Raw genomic sequence first — 21,204 nt, 5'->3', positions numbered from 1 at the left:
GAAATAATTGTAAAGCAAATTTTATCTAAAATATACACGTGTACAATTCACAACTTACGAACTAAATATATACCATAACTATGGTACAAATGATAACCGCGTTTAATGGTGCCAAGAATGTTGGCAGCGTTTCCCCGTTTAATCGCTTTGCCGATTCTCTGGGCATAAATGCACCAGCCCGCTTGTCACCAGTGGAGGCAATAAAGTGAGGAGTTATCTCTTTAAAAAAAAATGCGTTGCTACTCCAAGGTCCAAGAGTTTCGACAGCAAACAGCACAGATGTAATTTTGAATTAGTGACGAATATATGTGCCGTTTCGTCGTTTCAGCTTTAAAAATATATTTAATATACAAAGGTAGTTAATTCGATCCCAAAGTTAAAGGTGTACAAGTTGCAAAACGAAGTAAAATTTCATTCTGAGCGTAACGTTACTCTTTCACGGGGTTTCATATATATTTTTTTTGTATACCACCTTTGTATACTTTCTTTAGAGTTAAATTCAAAAAGTATTGTTGCATGAATTCAAATCACGCTAAATTTCACATTCGTACGACAGACAGACTTGCAAAAATGGGCAAAAATCAGTCTTAGCTTCAGTAACGTAGAATACAATCCAGATTGATGCGTATGGTTGCAGGTTCAATGTTCGCACATGACATGTTTGTATGGGCCACACAGATATTTATCGTGTTCCAGACGTAAGCGCCGAAAATAATTGTTCGTTCTCTCACAAAAAAAACCCGACTTCAATTTACATTGGGATACACACATTACATCACAATACACATCGAGCACATGTGCTATACACAACACAAATGATTAAAGATAAACCAAAAAAAAAGTCGTTCGGTGTCGTGGGTCACCAGACAGGAACGAAGATCCTTATTATAAAATATTTATTTCAAATTCTATTCGAGGTATAACGAAAATAATTATTCGGGTACCTATACATTATTTATTATGATTTTTTATCGATAAAAATAAAAAAAAAACTGCAAAATTATCTTAACACCTTTATTTTATTTACAATTATTTATAAAAATATAAAATAATTATCGAATGATATAATAATACTAGCAAACTGCAATAATAATAACAGTCATCACGTAGACTATACATTAAACACTGTATAGCCATCATACATGACTATAAATAAAAATCTTACGCTTTTATTTAACGTTACGGACGTTTTGTGCCGGCTAGGTTACCTCTCCCCAACGTTCCACCATAGGGAACTTCGTTCCAATAATGCGACTTGTGAAACTCCTCGTTTTTGAAGTAGGTTATAAACAATTCCATCTCAAAAGTCCACTAGAATACAAACAAAACTATTATGTAACACATCGTGATCAAAGCAACAAATAGTTTCTAACTCACGTGTCTTAAGAAAACTTAACAACGCTATACTATAGAAACCTCTTTATGTAGATAACTGAAACAATCTTGAACATTTATTACAATATTGTTGTTATATTCAAAACAAATAATATATATTTTACATTGCTTCGACTCATCATCATCAATACAGCCTATACAGTCCACTGCTGGACATAGGCCTCCACAAGTTTACGCCAAAAATAACGTGAACTCATGTGTTTTGCCCATAGTCACCACGCTAGGCAAGCGGGTTGGTGACCGCAGTACTGGCTTTGTCGCACCGAAGACGCTGCTGCCCGTCTTCGGCCCGTGTATTTCAAAGCCAGCAGTTCGATGGTTATCCCGCCATCGGTCGGCTTCTTAAGTTCCAAGGTGGTTGTGGGAACTTGTTATCCCTTAGTCGCCTCTTACGACTCCCACGGGAAGAGAGGGGGTGGCTAAATTCTTTAGTGCCGTAGCCACACAGCACGCTTCGACTACATTTATGATAACTGAGGATCACACCTTAATAATACTGTTTTTTAAAGCAGTGTTGTGTTTCTGTTGGTGAGTAAAGTAACCAGAGCTTCTAAGGGCGGGGGGGGGGGGGGATAGGTGTCGGAAACGCGCTTGCGATGCGTCTGGTGTTGCAGGCGTCTATAAGCTACGGTGATCGCTTATCACCCGACTAGAAAAAAGTTCAGGCTCAACCAGAGCATGTAGCAAGCTCTATCGGGACCAGGTCTGGTCCAGACAAGGATAGCCTGATGTAAAATATAATCAAGTATGGTAAGGCATACTGAATCAGGACCCGGTCCGGTCCAGATCAGGATAGCCTGATGTAAAATATAATCAAGTATGGTAAGGCATACTGGATCAGGATCCGATACGGTCCAGATCAGGATATCCTGAAAGAAATTACGCGAACTGAGCCTGAATCGCGCTATTAATGTTTTTAAGCGCACTTAGTATATATACAGTTATCAGGACAGTCTAGCGGGTAGTCCATTTCTACACAGTGGAGCAGTCGTAAGTAATAGGAAATAGGTAATTAGTAGTTAATTATTAGAAGTTAATAAATAAAATTTAATTAATAACATAAAAATAAATAAAAATAATTAATATTTAAAGTAAAAATAAATAATACATTGGAAAAAATAAATCGAAATAAATATCATAATTATGTTAAGTAACATAATCTATAATATAAAAATCGACGGGTCCTACGCATAAGGTCGTAACGTGTTTTTTGAGCAAAATTGTATTTTTGTGTCATTAGAACAATAATAAACCGCATTTAAGATTCCTGAAGTCAGAATATTAATATCTTCTATAAATTATAAGTTTTTGAATTGCTAATAGTCTTAACATTAAAACGTTTCCGCGCATAAGGTCGCGCTGCTAGTTGCGACGATATGCTCCGATCTATTGGACGGTGTCCGGGTCATTAAGAGCATAGTACCGACGTCGTATGACATGATCGGAGTCTCCATTTTTAATGTTCAAAATAATATTACTGTAAGTCAAATTTCTTTGTAGTTTTTGATTAATTTTAATTACTAACACTTATGCGATTATAAATCAATGTAATGAGTAATGTACGTTCGTCAAAGATTTTAAAATTAGACTTAAATAAGCATAACCTAAGCAGTAAAATAGTAGCGACTGGTGACAATCTTGGAAATGGTAAGTTTTATCGAATATTACTTTTATTATTTATAAATGTAGTTAATTATCTTCATAAAATTATCAAACGAATAAACTATATTAGTTATAGATAGTGTTTAATAGGGCTTGACGAAAAATAATACGGTCCGGCGCATAACATCGGTTCGGCCATGTTACGACTGTATGCGCCGTAGACCACCACTAGTAATGTGCCAGTTACGACTTTATACTGCGCTACAGTTTTATTCTAGAAGTCGTAACTTATAGTTACGACCATATGCTTGGTTATAATTTAAGGATAATTAAGCGCACAAAGTCGTATCACAGTCATACGACTTTATGCTTTGTTTAGAAATAAAGATACGATTTTTTGATTTTTCAATAAAGCTTATAAATCCATTTTTAATGACATTTTAGTTCAATTACAATTGGATGATTAATGTAGCGATTGTGCTTGTATAAAATAAGATTTTTGATTTCAAAATCACCGACGCCACTTGAAGCTGAACACCAGTGGGATTTGTACAAGACGATGTTCGGTCAATCTTTTAAATACGATTGACGATTCAATCATACCGAACTAGGATACACTAAGTATCCTTCTACTTCAAATGCTGTGTCTAGACGAAAAAAAACGATTAAGTATTGAGCCCAAATCTGACGTTCCTAATAAGGTGTTGATCTGCAAGACAATCTTTCTTAATACACTCTCCATACGGGAGAGAACAGTCCAAATGGTGCTTGGGTGGTGGGTCTATTTCTCCTAATCGGCGTGGTGGTACCAAAACTATTGTCATTGACGATGAAATGAAACAGGAAGTTTTAAAGTATGTCAAAACGTTTTAGCTCATTGAATCCCATTATTTGCGCAAAGATTCTACTAAATTTACCTAGACAGCGACCTAACATTCACAAAAATGTTTTCTTTATACAATGAGTTGGTGTGCTACTGAAAATATAACGAAGAAAGCGACAAAGCTAAGAAAGTATCGTAATATAATGAAACAAAACTTTATTAATACCTCATTTCATAAACTGAAAAAGTATATCTTTAACGAATGCCATATATACTACACAAATAAAAATATAATGACTGAAGAAGATAAAAAAAAAACAAGAAAATTACACAAGAAACCAGACTCAGACTAGAGAAATGAAGGAGAATGATAAAAAAGAAGCTATAGATAGTGAAGAAAGAATAGTTATCGCGTGTTTTGATTATCAAAAGATTTTATGTCTATCCCCATCGCAATGTATGAATATTTCATCATAAAAGAAAAATTTCTTAATTTATAATATTACTGTTTTTGATCTTGCTCGTTGTGCAGGTTATAGTTACATGTGGCCTGAGATTAATGACAAACACGGGACATGTGAAGTAGCAAGCTGTTTATCTAAGTTTATTGAAACTAAAGTTAATGATGGTGCCAAGGAATTCAGGTTTTAGTCCAACAGTTGTGTCGGTCAAAACAGAAATTATATTGTGTTTGCTTTATATATTTATGCAGCAAGAAAGTATGGTAAATGGTAATAACAATATTTCATAGGTTTTTAGAGGGTGAGTATATACAAATCGAAGTGAATTCCGTTTACGCTTTAATTGAGAGAAATGCCAAAAATAAGCTTATATATATCCCTGCGCAATGGTTTGATTGATTTATTTATTTATTTTATACTTTATTGTACACCACAAATATATTACAAACAAAGCAGATAGTGAAGTACAATAGGCGGACTTATGGCTAATTAGCCATTTCTTCCAGACAACCCAGACTTACATAAAAAGGAAACTTATTATCAAAATTGGGTAGGTGTGTAGATGTATAATAAACTTACATACAAATTTCTACATTCTAATACTTATAGACAAATAAATGAAAAGAAGAATAAAAATATTAGATAATTATATTCTATCATAAACTTATAAAGTATGTAAGCAATTCGTTAATAATAAGATTTTTAACGTGTTTTTTAAAAGTCAATAGCGATTTAGCCTCCCTTATGGCTAAGGACAGACTATTCCATAACTTAATAGCCTGAACAGTAAAACACTGACTAAAGTACTTGGATTTATGTATGGCTAGCTCCAGCACAAGTCTTAAAAACTTAAACTTAAAAGCTTTAGTAAGATGGCCGGAAGTTAACCCTCCCCGTTATAATGTAATTGAAATTATGTGTAGAAATTCGGCTACAAATACAATAAACCAAAAAATAGCTTGGAGTAAAACTAGAGAATTTCAGATAGTGTCGAGTAAACCCTATATTTTGAACTATCGTTATCACTTTAAAGATGAAAATAATATGAGAATCATCGAGAAGAAAAAATGAAAATATTTTAAATACAGAAGTTTTAGTTCCATGTTACACTGATCAATTATATCCAATTATATCTGCAAAATTTAATGATTTATTAAATCTTTATCAAGGACGTACAATACTTCAAGAATTTCATAGTTTTTATCAACAGTTATCACACAGTAGCATTGGTGCCGAACAGAACAGTAGCCATTCATCTGACTAGTTTTCGTTTACTCATAAATAAATAAATATATTTGATTGTAAGATGTTTTTACTCCTTATATTTATATTAACCAGACAGAGGTTATTGCTTATTTCATTATTTAAGGTTTCTTTAAGTTGATTATAAGCATTCCATCCATCAGCCCTTACAAGTCAACTGCTGGACGTAGGTCTCCTTTAATGCTCGCCAGTCGCCACTCTAAATATAACTATTAACTATTGTATTATAAAATGATATTTCGGATTATCATAACAAAATATAGATTTATTTGATTCACTTTTATTTTTATTGTTAGTGCAGCTAAAGACTGATTCTAGTTTAAAAATTTATTAACAATAAATTATATTTAATTATCAAATTAATGATTATCCTTCATATTTTTATGGATCAGTTTTAATTTTCTTTATTTCTTATATAAAAAACTGTGGGGAACTAAGAAAATCTGATAATGATTATTTTAAAAAGTTGATTTTAGCTGAAATTTGCGATTTTTGTTTACCACGTAGCTTCTTACGACCCATTTCTTAGAGATATTATAAGAGATTACACGGAGCATAACGTCGTAACTCAAACATACGACTTTATTTACAAAGTTAATAACAACCTGATCGAAAGCATAAGGTCGTAACAACAAGATACGACGTTTCTGCAATAAGTATAAAGTCGTAAGTAACTAAAATGAGTTATTTTTGTGTAAATATTAATTTTTATTTCATTTACAGTTTAGCATTATATTTTTAAGCGAATTATTGATCATATAAACTAGAAACACTGATCAAAGATGTATCTCAAACGAACTTTAGCAGTGACGGTAATGAAAATGGCTCTCCTGTAAAAAACGTTTTTATGTATTACGACCTTATGCGTAGGACCCGTCGAAATGAGTCGCTGAATGTGTTGCTAAGCGCAAAACTCGAGAACGGTTGGACCGATTTCGCTAATTCTTTTTTTAAAATATTCCTTGAAGTACGAGGATGGTTCTTACGGAGAGAAAAATTCTAAAAAAAAAATTTAAAATTTTCTGAAAAAGTCTAAAAACAACACTTTTCTATACTCCCATACAAAAGATTTGTAATAATACTTAAAAGTCACTGTTAGGCGATACGAAGTTCGCCGGGTCAGCTAGTTATTTATAATATCAATTAGTTTTTTTTTGTTAAACAATTTTTTCAAGAATATACATTCGTATTTATTAAAAGGACCGGACCGAACCGGCTTTCATCTCATTTGATCAGGTCCAGACCAATCATCTGCGTTACATGCCTTATCTAGTCCTGATCAGGCATGCCTGGTCCGGTTCTTCTTTACAAGACGAAAAAATTTCTACTCGGGCATCAGGTGAGCCGTACGCTTGTTTGCCGACCTTTATACGAGTATATAAAAAAATGTTTTTGATAAGTCGCTACAGCAGTTACAGCACAAAAAGATTCAAGTACAGTTTTAAATGACATTAAAAATGGAGAAGGTTATCAATTCGACTGTAATTTCTTTTTTTTAAAGTGTAACTTAAAAACTTTTTACCGTACCGATTTTCGTGATTATTATTGTGTTCTCGAACTGCTTGTGCAACTGAACTGTCTAGTGCTTGTTCTTAATAATGTGTGTTGTGGTATATATGTCGATGTAAATTGAGTTTGATTTTTGAAGTTATACTTCTTTTCGGGTGTTGGGTAAAAATGATGGGAGTGAATTTTTACGATGCGCGCGCACACCGTCACAAAAAAACCGACACCCTGAAGTTAGTTAGTCAACGAAGAAGAAGTTAGCTGAAAAATGAAGTATAACTTCTTATGTGCGTACATACATAATTACACACACTTTTTTTTGTTTAAGACAAACACAATTATGCGGTGATCCCACTTTCTCATTTTCTCCGAGTGTATTGAATTCGATTTACATTAAGCACGTTTTTTGATATCGGATATTATTCTGGTGCGTGTAGGTTATTAAACACCTGCGGTTGCAAATTTGTGATCTAAGCAGATAGTTGTATTCATAAAAATATATTTTTTTTTTTAATTTGAGTGTATATGACCTCGTTAATCCCCTCACTGTGCTGCGGAGAGCACGTAAAGGTGGAATTAGAGTGCTTTTAATTTTTGTCCCGGTCCCTGATAACGATCTTTACTTGTGCTTTCGTGCCCCCAATAGCTCACCGTGGTATAAGGTCTGACTGATTCAACAAATAAACATACGTTTCACAATAAACTAAATTAGAAATTGCTCCTGTGTCAGAGTTCCGGAAACACGCATAATACACAAGCTCAAACGCGGTAACCACGGCAAATTGTATGGCTAATAGTAATTTATGCCGTGCGTCACTGACATGTATCACCGCTGCACCATCGTGTCATCGAATTTAATACTTAATAATAATAATAACAATAATAATTTACTCTTTATTGTTCACATAAAAAGAAGTTTACAATTTATTAAAAAAACACAAAAATAATTGTACAACAGGCGGTCTTATCGATAAACAGCGATCTCTTCCAGACAACCAGCTTGGAGAGGATGATGTGAAAAAAACGGAAAGGAAGGTGGAGGAAGGTTAATCAATTTTGGTAATATAGTCGTAGACACGGAGTCATCCATGTTAAACTCATCAATGTAATGACATTAAAGAAGGTAGAAAAAAAAACATGTGTACACATCTGCGGTTTATTTTTAAACATATTAATATCGGTATCATTTTACCAGGGAACACACGCTGCGTGTCAGCGTTCCTATCACGTGTCGCAACACTGGCACGTTGCACGTGTGTCGACACGTAGGTGACACGAAACCTCACCGATGTTATCCTATTTAGTTTAAAATCTGAAAATGTTTGACTACATTAAAATTAATATGACTTCTAAAAGAAAAATAAATGTAATTTTTAACCGACTTCCAAAAAGGAGGAGGTTCTCAATTCGACTGTATTTTTTTTATGTATGTTACTTCAGAACTTTTGACTGGGTGGACCGATTTCGACATTTTTTTTTAAATCGAAAGGTAGTGTATGTCATTTGGTCCCATTTAAATTTATTTGACATCTAACAACTACTTTTCGAGTTATATCTAATAATGCGTTTTTACTTGACGCTTTTTTCGTCGACCTACGTTGTATTATACCACATAACTTTCTACTGAATGTACCGATTTTGATAATTCTTATTTTTTTTGGAAAGAAGATATCCCTAGTTTGACACCATGATAAGGAAACAAGGATTTGACGATGGGATCCCAGAGAAATCGAGGGAAGCTCTCGAAAATCCGCAACAACTTTTTACTGGGTGTACCGATTTTGATAATTTTTAATTTAATCGAAAGCTGATGTTTATCATGTGGTTACATAGAAATTTTATCGAAATCTGATAACAAATTTTTGAGTAATCTTTGATAACGCGTATTTACTTGACTATATTTTCGTCTACCTACGTTGTATTACTTGTCGATGGAATTGAAGTCGGTTTTTTTCGTTTGCTAGCAAATACAATTATTATATTTATAGCAATAATTATATTTTATTTTATTTATTAAAATAATTTTATAAAAGGGCACATCGGTTAGTAATGTTTCTTAAAATCTGGAGCAGAAGATCAAAGATAAATAATACTTTCTCAAGTGGTGATGTGTTCCTGTGGTATGGTACCCACACTTAGGATTTTTCCTCGAGCTCGGAGGTCCAACCGGTACCGGTACACTTCCGAGCATCTGCATCTGGAGAGTTCAAGGCGGATCGTTCGCTTAGTGTTGCCGCCGTTCAATAACGCGTATGAGTATTTCATTCTTTAAAAATAAGCTTACTTCTGGGCATTTCTGGGTAAACTTCTGCTGATGAAAAAGGATTCGTATTTAACCCTATACATTTTTTTATAAATCTACCGATTACCGTAGCTTATAGATGTCTGAAACACCACAAGCATCAGCAAGCTCGTAGCCGACCCTATCCTCAATTCCCCCAGGAGCTCTGGTCACCTTACTCACCAAAAGGATGACAACACTGCTTGAAAGCAGTATTATTTAGATGTGATCTTCTGTAAGGTCGAGGTACTTCCCCAGTCGGGCTGTTCCATATTTTAAACATGAAATTTCCTGCTTTCCCTTAGTTAAAAGCTCCAGTGCAATTCGGCTTCTAGTATAAAATTTAAACATAATGTATTCGTCTCAGCAGTCATAAAAGTAATTGGTATAGTTATTTGTTAGAACAGTTAACCAAATATCAGTTCAATAGTTAACATTCTTAAGCAAATCGATTTTGATTTACGCAGTACGTACAGCCGTTACAACGTTAGTATGAAATTGATTATGCCTTTGATTAAAAATTAAGGAAACGAATTTGAAACTTAAATATCTTCACGATAACAACCCCTTCTTTGCGTAAAAAGTGCTATAAATGTCTCTTTCGTTTCTTCTGAACACTTTACTTACTATATAAAATGTCTTGTTTTATTTCGAAAATATTTATTTGCTCGAAATAATTCTGAACAATATGTATACATTATATGTTATTTTATACTTTGCTCGCGACTACTTTACGCGTGAAATTTAACAAAATAATTATTGTTCAGTTTGCAGAGTTATTTATTTTATTTTATACTTTATTGTACACCACAAATATATTACAAACAAAGCATAAAGATAGTTACAGACAGTGAAGTACAATGGGCGGACTTATGGCTAGTTAGCCATTTCTTCCAGACAGTTATATTCAGTCGATGCTGTTTACACAGATTTCTCAAAAGCATTTGACAGGGTAAACCACAAACTGCTGGTGGCAAAACTCTCAACTTTTGGCATAGGAGGGCCTCTTTTGTCTTGGATTTCTTCATATTTAGCCAACAGACGCTCATACGTAGTCATCAAAGGTCACAATTCTCTATTTTATCTCGCTGTGTCTGGTGTTCCTCAAGGATCAATTTTAGGACCACTACTATTTAATATTTTCATTAACGACATTACTAATTGCATCAAGAATTCCAAATGTTTAATTTATGCTGACGATTTAAAGCTTGCTAAAGAAATTACAAATAAGCATGACGTTAAGTCTTTACAAGAAGATATCAATAGAGTTTTCGAATGGTGTAAGTTAAATGGAATGGAGCTTAACCCTTCCAAATGTTCATATATTACTTTCACACGTAAATGATTTTTTGTTGAGGGAAAATATTTTATTGGTACGCACCAATTACAGAAATTGGAGTATGTTCGCGATTTAGGTATCACTATTGATGGTAAGTTACGTTATAATGTACACATTGATAACATATGCAGGTCGGCACGCAAGATGTTGGGGTTTATTTTTAGAAATTCTAAACAATTTAAAAAACTGAAAACCAAAAAAAAATTATTCACTACATTAGTAAGGAGTAAGCTAGAATATGGAACGCTCATTTGGAACCCTAACTACCAGACCCATAAAGATAGATTGGAAAGTATACAGAGACGGTTTACGCAATTTTATTCTATTGGACAGGACAAAAGAATGCCCTACTACTCACGGCTAAATAAGTTTCGGTTAAACTCACTCTCTAACCGGCGCAAGCTACTTGATTTGGTATTCTTACACAAACTAGTGAACGGAACTGTGGATAATTCAGAACTCCTAAGCAAAATTTCAATTAACGTTCCCTCTCGCATACCACGATATCCCCTTTCACTATTTGCTTATAAAACCCAGAGAACAAACCTCGGTTATTATTCCCTCATCCCCAGACTGAGTAGGCTCTACAGAGAATTTACAGTTAAAAACAAGTCATTAGACATCTTTGCAGATAACTTAGCTGTATTTAAAAAGAAACTATTAAAGTCATTTGATTCCTCAAATCAAAAGTTATGTAGCACTAATATTAACTTATCTTAATTTATAATAGTAATAGTTATGTATTTAGTTCTTTATTTTGTTTGTATTTTTTTTAATTTAAATCCTATATGTTTAAAATCTTTTGATGCTGACGACTCAATTGTCTAAAGCGCATGCTGTAACTACCTTTAAGAGGAATTATATGTATATACTTAATACCTTTGCATATATCTAATTGTAAATTTTTTAAACATGCAATTCTGTTGGTGGTTCTAATTAAATAAATAAATATATTATTAAAAAAAAAAACAAACATAAAAGTAGCCTAAGTTACACCTTATTACACCAGCAAGTGAAAGTCTCGTCAACATCGGTCCAGCCGTTTCAGAGATTAGCCGGAACAAACAGACAGATAGACAGATAACCAAACAGACAAAAATTGTAAAAAAAGGTTCTTTTGGTATATGTAACGTGTATCCAATACACATGTGCATTTAGTGAAAGCGTTTATTTTAGTAGTACAAACAGACACTCCAATTTTATTTATTTGTATAGATATATTATATTTTATTTATTGTATGTATAAATTTTTTATTATTTATGAAGTGAATACTTTCAGCAAAAATGTCAGTGTCGTGAATAATATAACATTTAAAAAAAGAATGTTTTTTTTTTTCGTTTAAAGGAGGGTGAAAATTTCAAAATTGTTTTGTAGATGTACAAAACTACACAAAGGTTTGTCGCCACTCTCATAGTAAATTTATCTTTCCAGGTTTTCCATCCGAGCTGGTGTACTATGGCTCAGCGATGTGGGAGACCCTGTATGGAATGGTCCTGGCCTTCCCTCTGGTCTGCTGGGTCTTCATACCAGTTTACTACAGACTTAATACTAACTCCGTTTATGAGTATCTTCAGGTGAGTGTCAAAATATTTGTTGAAATAAATTGATCTGTACCTACTATCTTTTACGCTAACTTTAAAATGTCATGTATTTTTAACCGACTTCCAAAGGAGGAGGTTCTCAATTCGACTGTATTTTTTTTTATGTATGTTACATCAGAACTTTTGACCGGGTAGACCGATTTCGACAAATTTTGTTTTAATCGAAAGGTGGTGTGTGCCAATTGGTCCCATTTAAATTTATTTGAGATCAAACAACTACTTTTCGAGTTATATCTAATAATGCGTTTTTACTTCACGCTTTTTTCGTCGACCTACATTGTATTATACCGCATAACTTTCTACTGGATATACCGATTTTGATAATTCTTTTTTTGTTGGAAAGGGGATATCCCTAGTTTAGTACCATGAAAGGGAAACCAGGATCTGATGATGGGATCCTAGAGAAATCGAGGGAACTTCTTGAAAATCCGCAATAACTTTTTTCTGGGTGTACTGATTTTAATAATTTTTAATTTATTCGAAAGCTGATGTTTGTCATGTGGTCACATATAAATTTTATTGAGATCTGATAACTACTTTTTGAGTAATCTTTGATAACGCGTAGTTACTTGACTATTTTTTCGTCGATCTACGTTGTATTACTCGTCGATGTAATTGAAGTCGTTTTTTTTTTCGTTTGCGAGCAAACACAATTATTTGTTATATTATGTTAAAAGAGTCCAAAAAGGGTTATCTTATTTCTCATGTTTAATGTTATACCATTCTAATTAGCTGATGTAGCGTATTAATTTTCAATGAGCAGAGTTTATTTTACATAATACTATGTAATAAAATAATTAAAAATATGTTCCGTAAAAATAAAGAAATAATAAATTACTTAAGCCAATTTCTAACGCATAAGTAATGTTTCTAAATGTAACCGATACGTCTTGAAGCTATAATAATTAGGTAATTAAAAACACAGAGCCATTTTAAAAACAGAACACAATCACTACAGCGATAACAAAGCAATCGTTGCAATACGATACGTTCATTAGCAATTCTTTCAAAGTAACGATATTACAATGCCTGATATATGATACCTAAAATAAATGTATGTATGTTTATTGTGCTGTGTGGCTACGGCACTAAAGAATTTAGCCACCCCCTCTCTTCCCGTGGGTGTCGTAAGGGACTAAGGGATAACAAGGTTCCACAACCATCTTGGAACTTAAGAAGCCGACCGATGGCGGGATAACCATCCAACTGCTGGCTTTGAAATACACAGGCCGAAGACGGGCATCAGCGTCTTCGGTGCGACAAAGCCAATACTGCGGTCTCCAACCCGCCTGCCCAGCGTGGTGGCTATGGGCAAAACACATAAGTTCACGTTATTTTTGGCGTAAACTTGTGGAGGCCTATGTCCAGCAGTGGACTGTATAGGCTGTAATGAATGAATGAATGAATTGTGGAGGACTATGTCCAGTAGTGGACTGCGATGGGCTGATTTGATGATGATGATGATGTGATTTACATAATTGTGTTAATAAATGATATAATTATTCTGTTAATAAATTTTAAATTATTACAACAATCGTTTTTTATTCCATTTATTAAAATGTATGTATTTTTCGATAATTTCAGATGAGATTCGGATCAATCTGGGTACGACGCCTGGCAGCTGCTACTTTCCTATTACGGCAGACCTTAAATCTAGCAGTTACGGTGTACACTCCAAGTGTAGCCCTACATGCGGTACTTGCTTTACCGCACTGGGCGTCAGCAGCTGCGTTGACTGGTGTAGCCATTGTGTTTAACTTGCTTGGTGGTTTGGCGGCTGCTATCAGGTTAGTAAGTTGATAAGTTTCTTTAGTTAAAAAAAAAATCGAAAAAAAGGGATTATCCAGACGACCGCTCAGGTGTAATGGTGCGTGTTGGCGGCGCCTAAGCACCGACGGTCGCGGGCTCGATCCCGCTCGGAGAGAATATAAATATTTCATCATCATTATCATCATCACTTCAGCCTATGGCAGTCCACTGCTGGACATAGGCCTCCCCAAGTTCGCGCCAGACATCCCCGTTTTCCGCAATCCTCATCCAGCCTACAGCGCCAATTTTACGTAGATCCTCGGTCCAACGGGCCGGAGGACGTCCCACACTGCGTTTGCCAAGACGTGGTCTCCACTCTAGGACCATCGGTCCTGCGACACAGATGACCAGCCCACTGCCACTGCAACTTGCTTATTCTGTTTATTATTATGTATAAATTTATGTTTATACAAATATTTATATGGAGCTTTTTAATGTGTAAATGTTCCGAATCGGTTCTACCTTCACTTTATTCAAATTCAATTAATAGGTAATGAGGACGCGTCGGTGCAGCGGTAATAGCACTGGCTGTTACGCTAGCGGTCGCAAGTTCGATTCCCTCTCACGACAGACATTTGTATCGACCGTATAGATGTTAGTCGTGGTCTGGGCGTTGTGTTTGAGTATTGTGTGTTTCCGGACCCCCAACATTGGAGAAAATCCTACTGAGGGATCCGTTGAGTGTGAAGCGTATATTAATATCATTTTATTGAAGCCTAATAGCAATTTTTCTTTATCTGTCAATTTCACATTAAATTACTTTTTTCTTATCCAAATTATTTTTTACTGTACCGATAAAAATAAATATAATTTTTTTTTGTCAAATGTCTACTAAAATGAGCTTTTAAAGCATATTAGAGTAAAATAATTTTCAATTTTGTTTCTAACCGTTTCATAATCATAGTCTTTGTAAATTTTGTATCAAAATTTTAATAACTTGAGCAATATGCCTACATTGACCTTCTGAGCTGCTGTGCTGTGTGGCTACGGCACTAAAGAATTTAGCCACCCCCTCTCTTCCCGTGGGTGTCGTAAGAGGCGACTAAGGGATAACAAGGTTCCACAACCACCTTGGAACTTAAGAAGCCGACCGATGGCGGGATAACCATCCAACTGGTGGCTTTGAAATACACAGGCCGAAGACGGGCAGCAGCGTCTTCGGTGCGACAAAGCCAGTACTGCGGTCACCAACCCGCCTGCCCAGCGTGGTGACTATGGGCAAAACACATGAGTTCACGTTATTTTTGGCGTAAACTTGTGGAGGCCTATGTCCAGCAGTGGACTGTATAGGCTGTAATAAGACCTTCTGAGGGTATTACTGGTAAAAAAAATCTACATCAATACATACATACATACATACATATAATCACGCCTCTTTCCCGTAGGGGTAGGCAGAGACCACTTCTTTCCACTTGCTACGATCCTTACATACTTGTTTCGCTTCATCCACTTTCATTATTCCCTTCATACATGCTCGTCGGTTTAGGGTACTCTTGACCTGGCCTTTTTTCAAGACGTCCCCGATTTGGTCTTGAAATGTCCGCCTAGGTCTACCCCTTCCAACACTTCCACTCATACTCGCCTTATACACTTTTTTCGTCAGTCGTTCTTCATTCATTCTCTCGACATGACCAAACCATCTCAGCATACCTTTCTCAATTTTTGTCACTACATCTTCTTTCAGACCACACCGTTTCTTTATCTCACTATTTCTCATCCTGTCACTCAGTTTAACTCCTATCATACTTCTTAACGCTCTCATCTCAACTGCATTTATTCTGCTTTCATGTCTCTTCTGCCATACCCAACTTTCGCTTCCGTACATGAGTGTCGGAAGCATCAATCACATGTTATAATATGCTTTTCTGATGAAATTAGCCTAATTATCAATTCCGATATTGTTTTCAGGGCTGATGTTATACAAACACTGACTATGGTACTGGTGAGCGCCGCCTTCATCATCCAAGCGACTGTAAAGGCTGGCGGGCCGCAGCAAGTCTTCACTGATAATGTAGAAGGAAACAGACTAAAGTTCTTTAAGTAAGCTTACAATATTTATTAAGAGAGGAGTTTTGAAATTTTTGTAAGAATACATTTTCAGATCTGGTAAATGAATGGTGTAATTGAGTTTCTGAGATTTCTTGATACCGTTTTAAACTATTAATTACTAAAAATATTTCAAATACAATTTAAATTTGGTTCATAAGTGAACATTTCATTGATTTTTAACATCATTATGTTTTTCAATAAATAAAAATTAGGCCATGTCCAAAAATAAAGAAGACAAAAAAAAAAACTATTTCTTCATTTCCTTTAGCTTTGTTATTATATATTTTTGTATTAACTATATTATTCTGACATAAGTTCCAAAGCGTAATTTGGTGTTAACTTGACCAAAAAAAATCAAGTATTTTCAACCTTTGATTACTGATTTATTAAATCAATTATCACATAAAACCAAAGTTTGACCAAAACAGTCATAAATCCTCAACTTTGGAGCAGTTATTTATTTAATCAATGAACATTATATAATATATTAAATATTTTTCTCCAGTTTCACATTCGACCCAGCGGTACGAGTGGACACGATGTCAGCTTTGATTGGCCAACTCTTCATGTCAGTTTCAATATATGGCTGTCAACAGACCTTTGTACAAAGATATTGTTCTATGTCCAGTGAAGCAAGGGTTAAAAGGACGTTACTTGCTAATGTACCAGCTGTGTTCGTACTATTCAGTTTATCTTGGGTATGTATATCTAATATATAAAATTCTCGTGTCGCGGTGTTTGTAGTTAAACTCCTCCGAAACGGCTTGACCGATTCTCATGAAATTTTGTGTGCATATTGGGTAGGTCTGAGAATCGAACAACATCTATTTTTCATCCCCTTAAATGTTAAGGGTAGTCCACCCCTAATTTTTTTTTTTAGATAAATTATTTAATTTTTATTTTTTTATGATACAACATTAAAAAATACATAGAACCCTAAATTTTCAACCCTCTGCGATCAACCCCTATATTTTATTTGTTATTTATAAACTTCATTTTTTTGGCAAGATTTTAATTTTAATTTTGTCATGAATTAGAATAAAAAATTTCATATTACTCTTAATTTTCGACCTCTACGATCAACCCATATTTTCTATTAAGTAAATCCCCGCACGCTTATAATAGATAGTTTATTGGCAAAACAACGTTTGCCGGGTTAGCTAGTAATTATAATTATAAATATAAAGATCTCCGCCTAAACGGTTCTCAGTCGAACATTTTTTGTAACGGGGTTTCGGAAACACAAAATGCAAAAGCACAAATGATCAAACCACGACAAATATCTGTATGACCTATACAAATGTTTGTTATAAGTGGGGTTCGAACCAGAGACAGCAAACGCAATAGCCAGTAATGTGACCGCACCAACGCGTCGTTTATTTATTTATTTATTTATTTATTTATTAATTTATTTGTTTATTTAAAATTGCTCTAAAACTAAGTGTCATTTATATCCATTATAGTATTATAAGAATTGGGGAGTTATAAATGGTGTTGGAATTTTGTCATACGACAGTGCTGCCGTGCGTAGGTAACAGTTACCGTTTTTCATTATTTTTGTTATATTTTTGAAGTAAAGCTTCTTTACGCACGCTTGACTTGGGGTGTAAGCTAGTGAATGTGTTACGAAAAGTGTGATCGGGTGAGGCGAACGGAGAAAGAGAGATAGGTGCGAGGACACATTTTCCTTCTCTTTTTCTCTTATATGTAGGCATATTGTGCAGGCCTATTGCTGAAGAAGTTTTACTTCAGTCCTTACATTTCTTCCTTCCATGACCTTACATTTCTGTTATGATTACAACCGTATAATTTATTATTAAGCTTAATTTAGCGAGCCATTATTAATAATCTAATATTTATTGATACAAATCCAAAAATTTGGACACAATTTTCTAATATTTCAATATTTGTGCTTTACTGCCTTTTTACCTTTTTTTTATATCACTAGTTCGGCAAACAAGCGTACGGCTCACCTGATGGTAAGGGATTACCGTAGCTTATAGACGCCTGCAACACCAGACGCAGCGCAAGCGCGTTGCCGACCCAATCCCCAATCCCCCCAGGAGCTCTGGTCACCTTACTCACCAACAGGAACATAACACACCTTGAAAGCAGTATTATTTAGCTGTGATCTTCTGTAACGTCGAGGTACTTCCCCAGTCGGGTTGCTCCATATTTTGAGCAAGAAATTCCTGCTGTGCCCTACCTCAGTTACTTTCAGCTTACCTGAGCATGGCAAAGTGATTGTTGGAATAGGTTTAATTGGTGTTGTTGGACTTAATCGTATCATTGTTAACAGGTAGTCGGAATGGCGTTATATGCTGTATATAAATACTGTGATCCGCTAATGTCTGGTAGAATTGTGGCTCCAGACGAAGTCCTGCCGTTTTATGTCCAAGATCAATTTACTTTCCTCCCTGGAATGTTGGGACTGTTCTTGGGCAGTTTATTTAATGGTGCTTTGAGGTGAGTGTGATGTTTACATGTTATTTGATTATTTATTTATGTAATACAAGTGGTTAGTCTAAAAATTTGGTCAAAAGTTAGGCAGGAAGATAGGCTAAATTAGAATACCTAGTCAGTAATTAAATTTAGTTGGTATAACTTTTTTATGGCCCACTTGGTCGGCAAACAAGCGTACAGCCTACCTGATGGTAAGTGATTACCGTAGCTTATAGGCGCCTGCAATATCAAAAGTACCGCAAGCGCGTTGCCAACACATCTCCATCCCCAGCCATTAGTTATTATTCGATTCTTTATTTCCGTATTAATAGTAACTGGCCAGTTTCGTACCACTTTTTTTAGTTAGTATATCGATTATAAAAAATTATTGTATAACAATTAAAAACCATACAACAACTAATATAATAAATATTTCCCAATATGTCCATTTAAATAAAGAAAAATCCAATGATATGGTTATAACATATATTTTCAATTACAATTTCAGTTTCCTCGTATCGAACGTGAACTCGCTGTCCACTGTGACCTGGGAAGACTTCGTGTCCGCTGCTCCGGCGTTTAAAGGAATTAGCGATAAGCAGCAGTTGACGATCATCAAAATTATTGGTATTATTTACTGTAAGTATATCTGAATTTTTTTTGTTTAGAATTAGAAAGAGTCTTTATTATTTTTGACCTGTTCAATATTGAACGTGAATCTTTTTTCGATTACAACAGTATATTGTAAAAATTGGCCGTTGGTGCAGCGGTTACAGCAATGGATTGTACCTGTTGCGTTGGCGATTGCGGATTCGAACCCCGCACATGACAAACATTTGTATTGGCCATACAGGTGTTTGCCGTGGTCTGGGTGTTTGTGGAGTCCTTGTGGGTCTCCCCACCGTGCCTCGGAGAGCACGTTAAGCATCGATCCCGGTTGATATCGTGTACACCTGATAGCGATCGTTACTCGTAGTAGGGAATATATCTGCCAACTCGCATTGGAGCAGCGTGGTGGATTAAGCTCTGATCCTTCTCCTACATGGGAAAAGAGGCCTATGTCCAGTAGTGGGATATTACAGGCTGAAGCGAAGATTGTAAAAATTTTATAAACTTTAACTGAGGTAGGGCACACCAGAAAATATCCTGCTCGAAATCTGGTACAGCCCAACTAGGGGAAGCACCTGGTCCTTACAGAAAATCACAGCCAAATAATACTGCTTTCAAGCAGTTTGTGTTCCTGTTGGTGAGTAAGGTGACCACAGCTCTTGCCCTTTGGATTTAGGGGTAGATGTTTCTGGTGTTTATTGCAAGTGTCTATAAGCTACGGTAATCGCTTGCCATTAGATGAGCCGTACGCTTGATTCCTGACCTGGCTGTATATATAAAAAAAAAAAACTTATATTGTGCCATTAAATTGTATGTACCAACATTAAACTATGTTGACCTAAATTATTCCTTAATGCGGAGCAGAAGACAGACTTAAGAACACTTTGAATCAATATGTTCTCTCTGAACTATTTCATTTTCATTACAAACAATTACAGACTGTTTATTCATCATATTATTTCAAATTGTTAAAAAAATCATTTTGTAAATAAGTAATTTGAATGATTTGAACAATAATTCGTAACATTTTTACAGCCTTAACAATCATGTGCCTATCTCTATCCGTGGGTCTTGTGGGGGGGGTCGTAGAGGGCTCTCTTCTGGTAACTTCTGCGACTTCTGGAGCTCTTCTGGGCGTTTTTCTTCTGGCAGCCATATTTCCAGTTGCTAATGGCAAAGGAGCGTTAAGTGGCATGTTAATGGCACATTTTATCACCGCGTGGATGGCAACTGGAAGACTTTTGTATGTTAATGACAATGTTGCCATGTTGCCTTTGTCTGTTGAGGTAATTATTATTATTTGTCATAATATTGTTATTCATTCAAATCAAAAGAACATGCTCAAAACATTTTTTTTTTTGTTTAAGTTTAGTTTCAAAGGTATTTTGAATGTTCAAAAATGTCTATTACCATTTTTTAAAAGACACAAACGTCAAAATAAAATTAACAAAAATAGTTGGACAGAATTTTTTGAAGCAATTAGACATCTTAGCGATGTAGTCACTACAGTCGACTGATGACACCAAAATTTCGAATCCCACACAAGACTGCCGTTTACTATCAGCCACTTTATTTATTTCATCGATATATATCTGTTCTCCTGTAAAATATTATTAATATCCCACTAAAGTCCTTAAAAATGTGGAATTATATCATCTTGAATTATAATTTTTTTCCAGAAATGTCGAAACGCAACGTTAAGCGCGATAAGCCCGAAAGCGTTACCAGTTAATCTCAACAAAACGTTAGCTCAGATCGTCCCCATGCTACAAGAACTAGACCCAACAGACGCGCCTCACAGACACAGACATGAAGAGTCAGTAATGTAAGTATTAGAATTTGAGAAATTTTAGTTAATATGTTGTACTGCCGCCATATGTTGTATGACGCCGCGTTGGCGCAACGGTCACAGTTCTGTATTGTACCTGTTGCGCTGGCGGTTGCGGGTTCGATCCCCGCATATGACAAACGTTTGTATTGGCCATACAGGTGTTTGCCGTGCTCTGGGTATTTGTGCAGACCT

The 21,204-nt window shown here is 35.2% G+C and overlaps 1 protein-coding gene across 2 annotated transcripts in view; it reads left to right on the top strand.

The window, feature by feature from the left end:
- Window positions 1–21,204, top strand: part of LOC123665296 (sodium-coupled monocarboxylate transporter 1) — a 43,742-nt gene that overhangs the window by 20,637 nt on the left and 1,901 nt on the right. For both annotated transcript variants that reach the window (XM_045599617.1, XM_045599618.1), the window contains 8 exons: window positions 12,103–12,245; window positions 13,857–14,059; window positions 15,990–16,121; window positions 16,636–16,828; window positions 18,430–18,596; window positions 19,081–19,211; window positions 20,217–20,467; window positions 20,861–21,006. In XM_045599617.1, the coding sequence (XP_045455573.1) occupies window positions 12,103–12,245; window positions 13,857–14,059; window positions 15,990–16,121; window positions 16,636–16,828; window positions 18,430–18,596; window positions 19,081–19,211; window positions 20,217–20,467; window positions 20,861–21,006 (1,366 nt within the window). The remainder of the gene's footprint in view (window positions 1–12,102; window positions 12,246–13,856; window positions 14,060–15,989; window positions 16,122–16,635; window positions 16,829–18,429; window positions 18,597–19,080; window positions 19,212–20,216; window positions 20,468–20,860; window positions 21,007–21,204) is intronic.

This window comes from Melitaea cinxia, chromosome 23, assembly GCF_905220565.1.
Source record: "Melitaea cinxia chromosome 23, ilMelCinx1.1, whole genome shotgun sequence".
In the NCBI taxonomy this organism is placed as follows: domain Eukaryota; kingdom Metazoa; phylum Arthropoda; class Insecta; order Lepidoptera; family Nymphalidae; genus Melitaea; species Melitaea cinxia.
The sequence above is the reverse complement of the archived record's forward strand: the minus strand, read 5'-3'. Positions and strand labels throughout refer to the sequence as shown.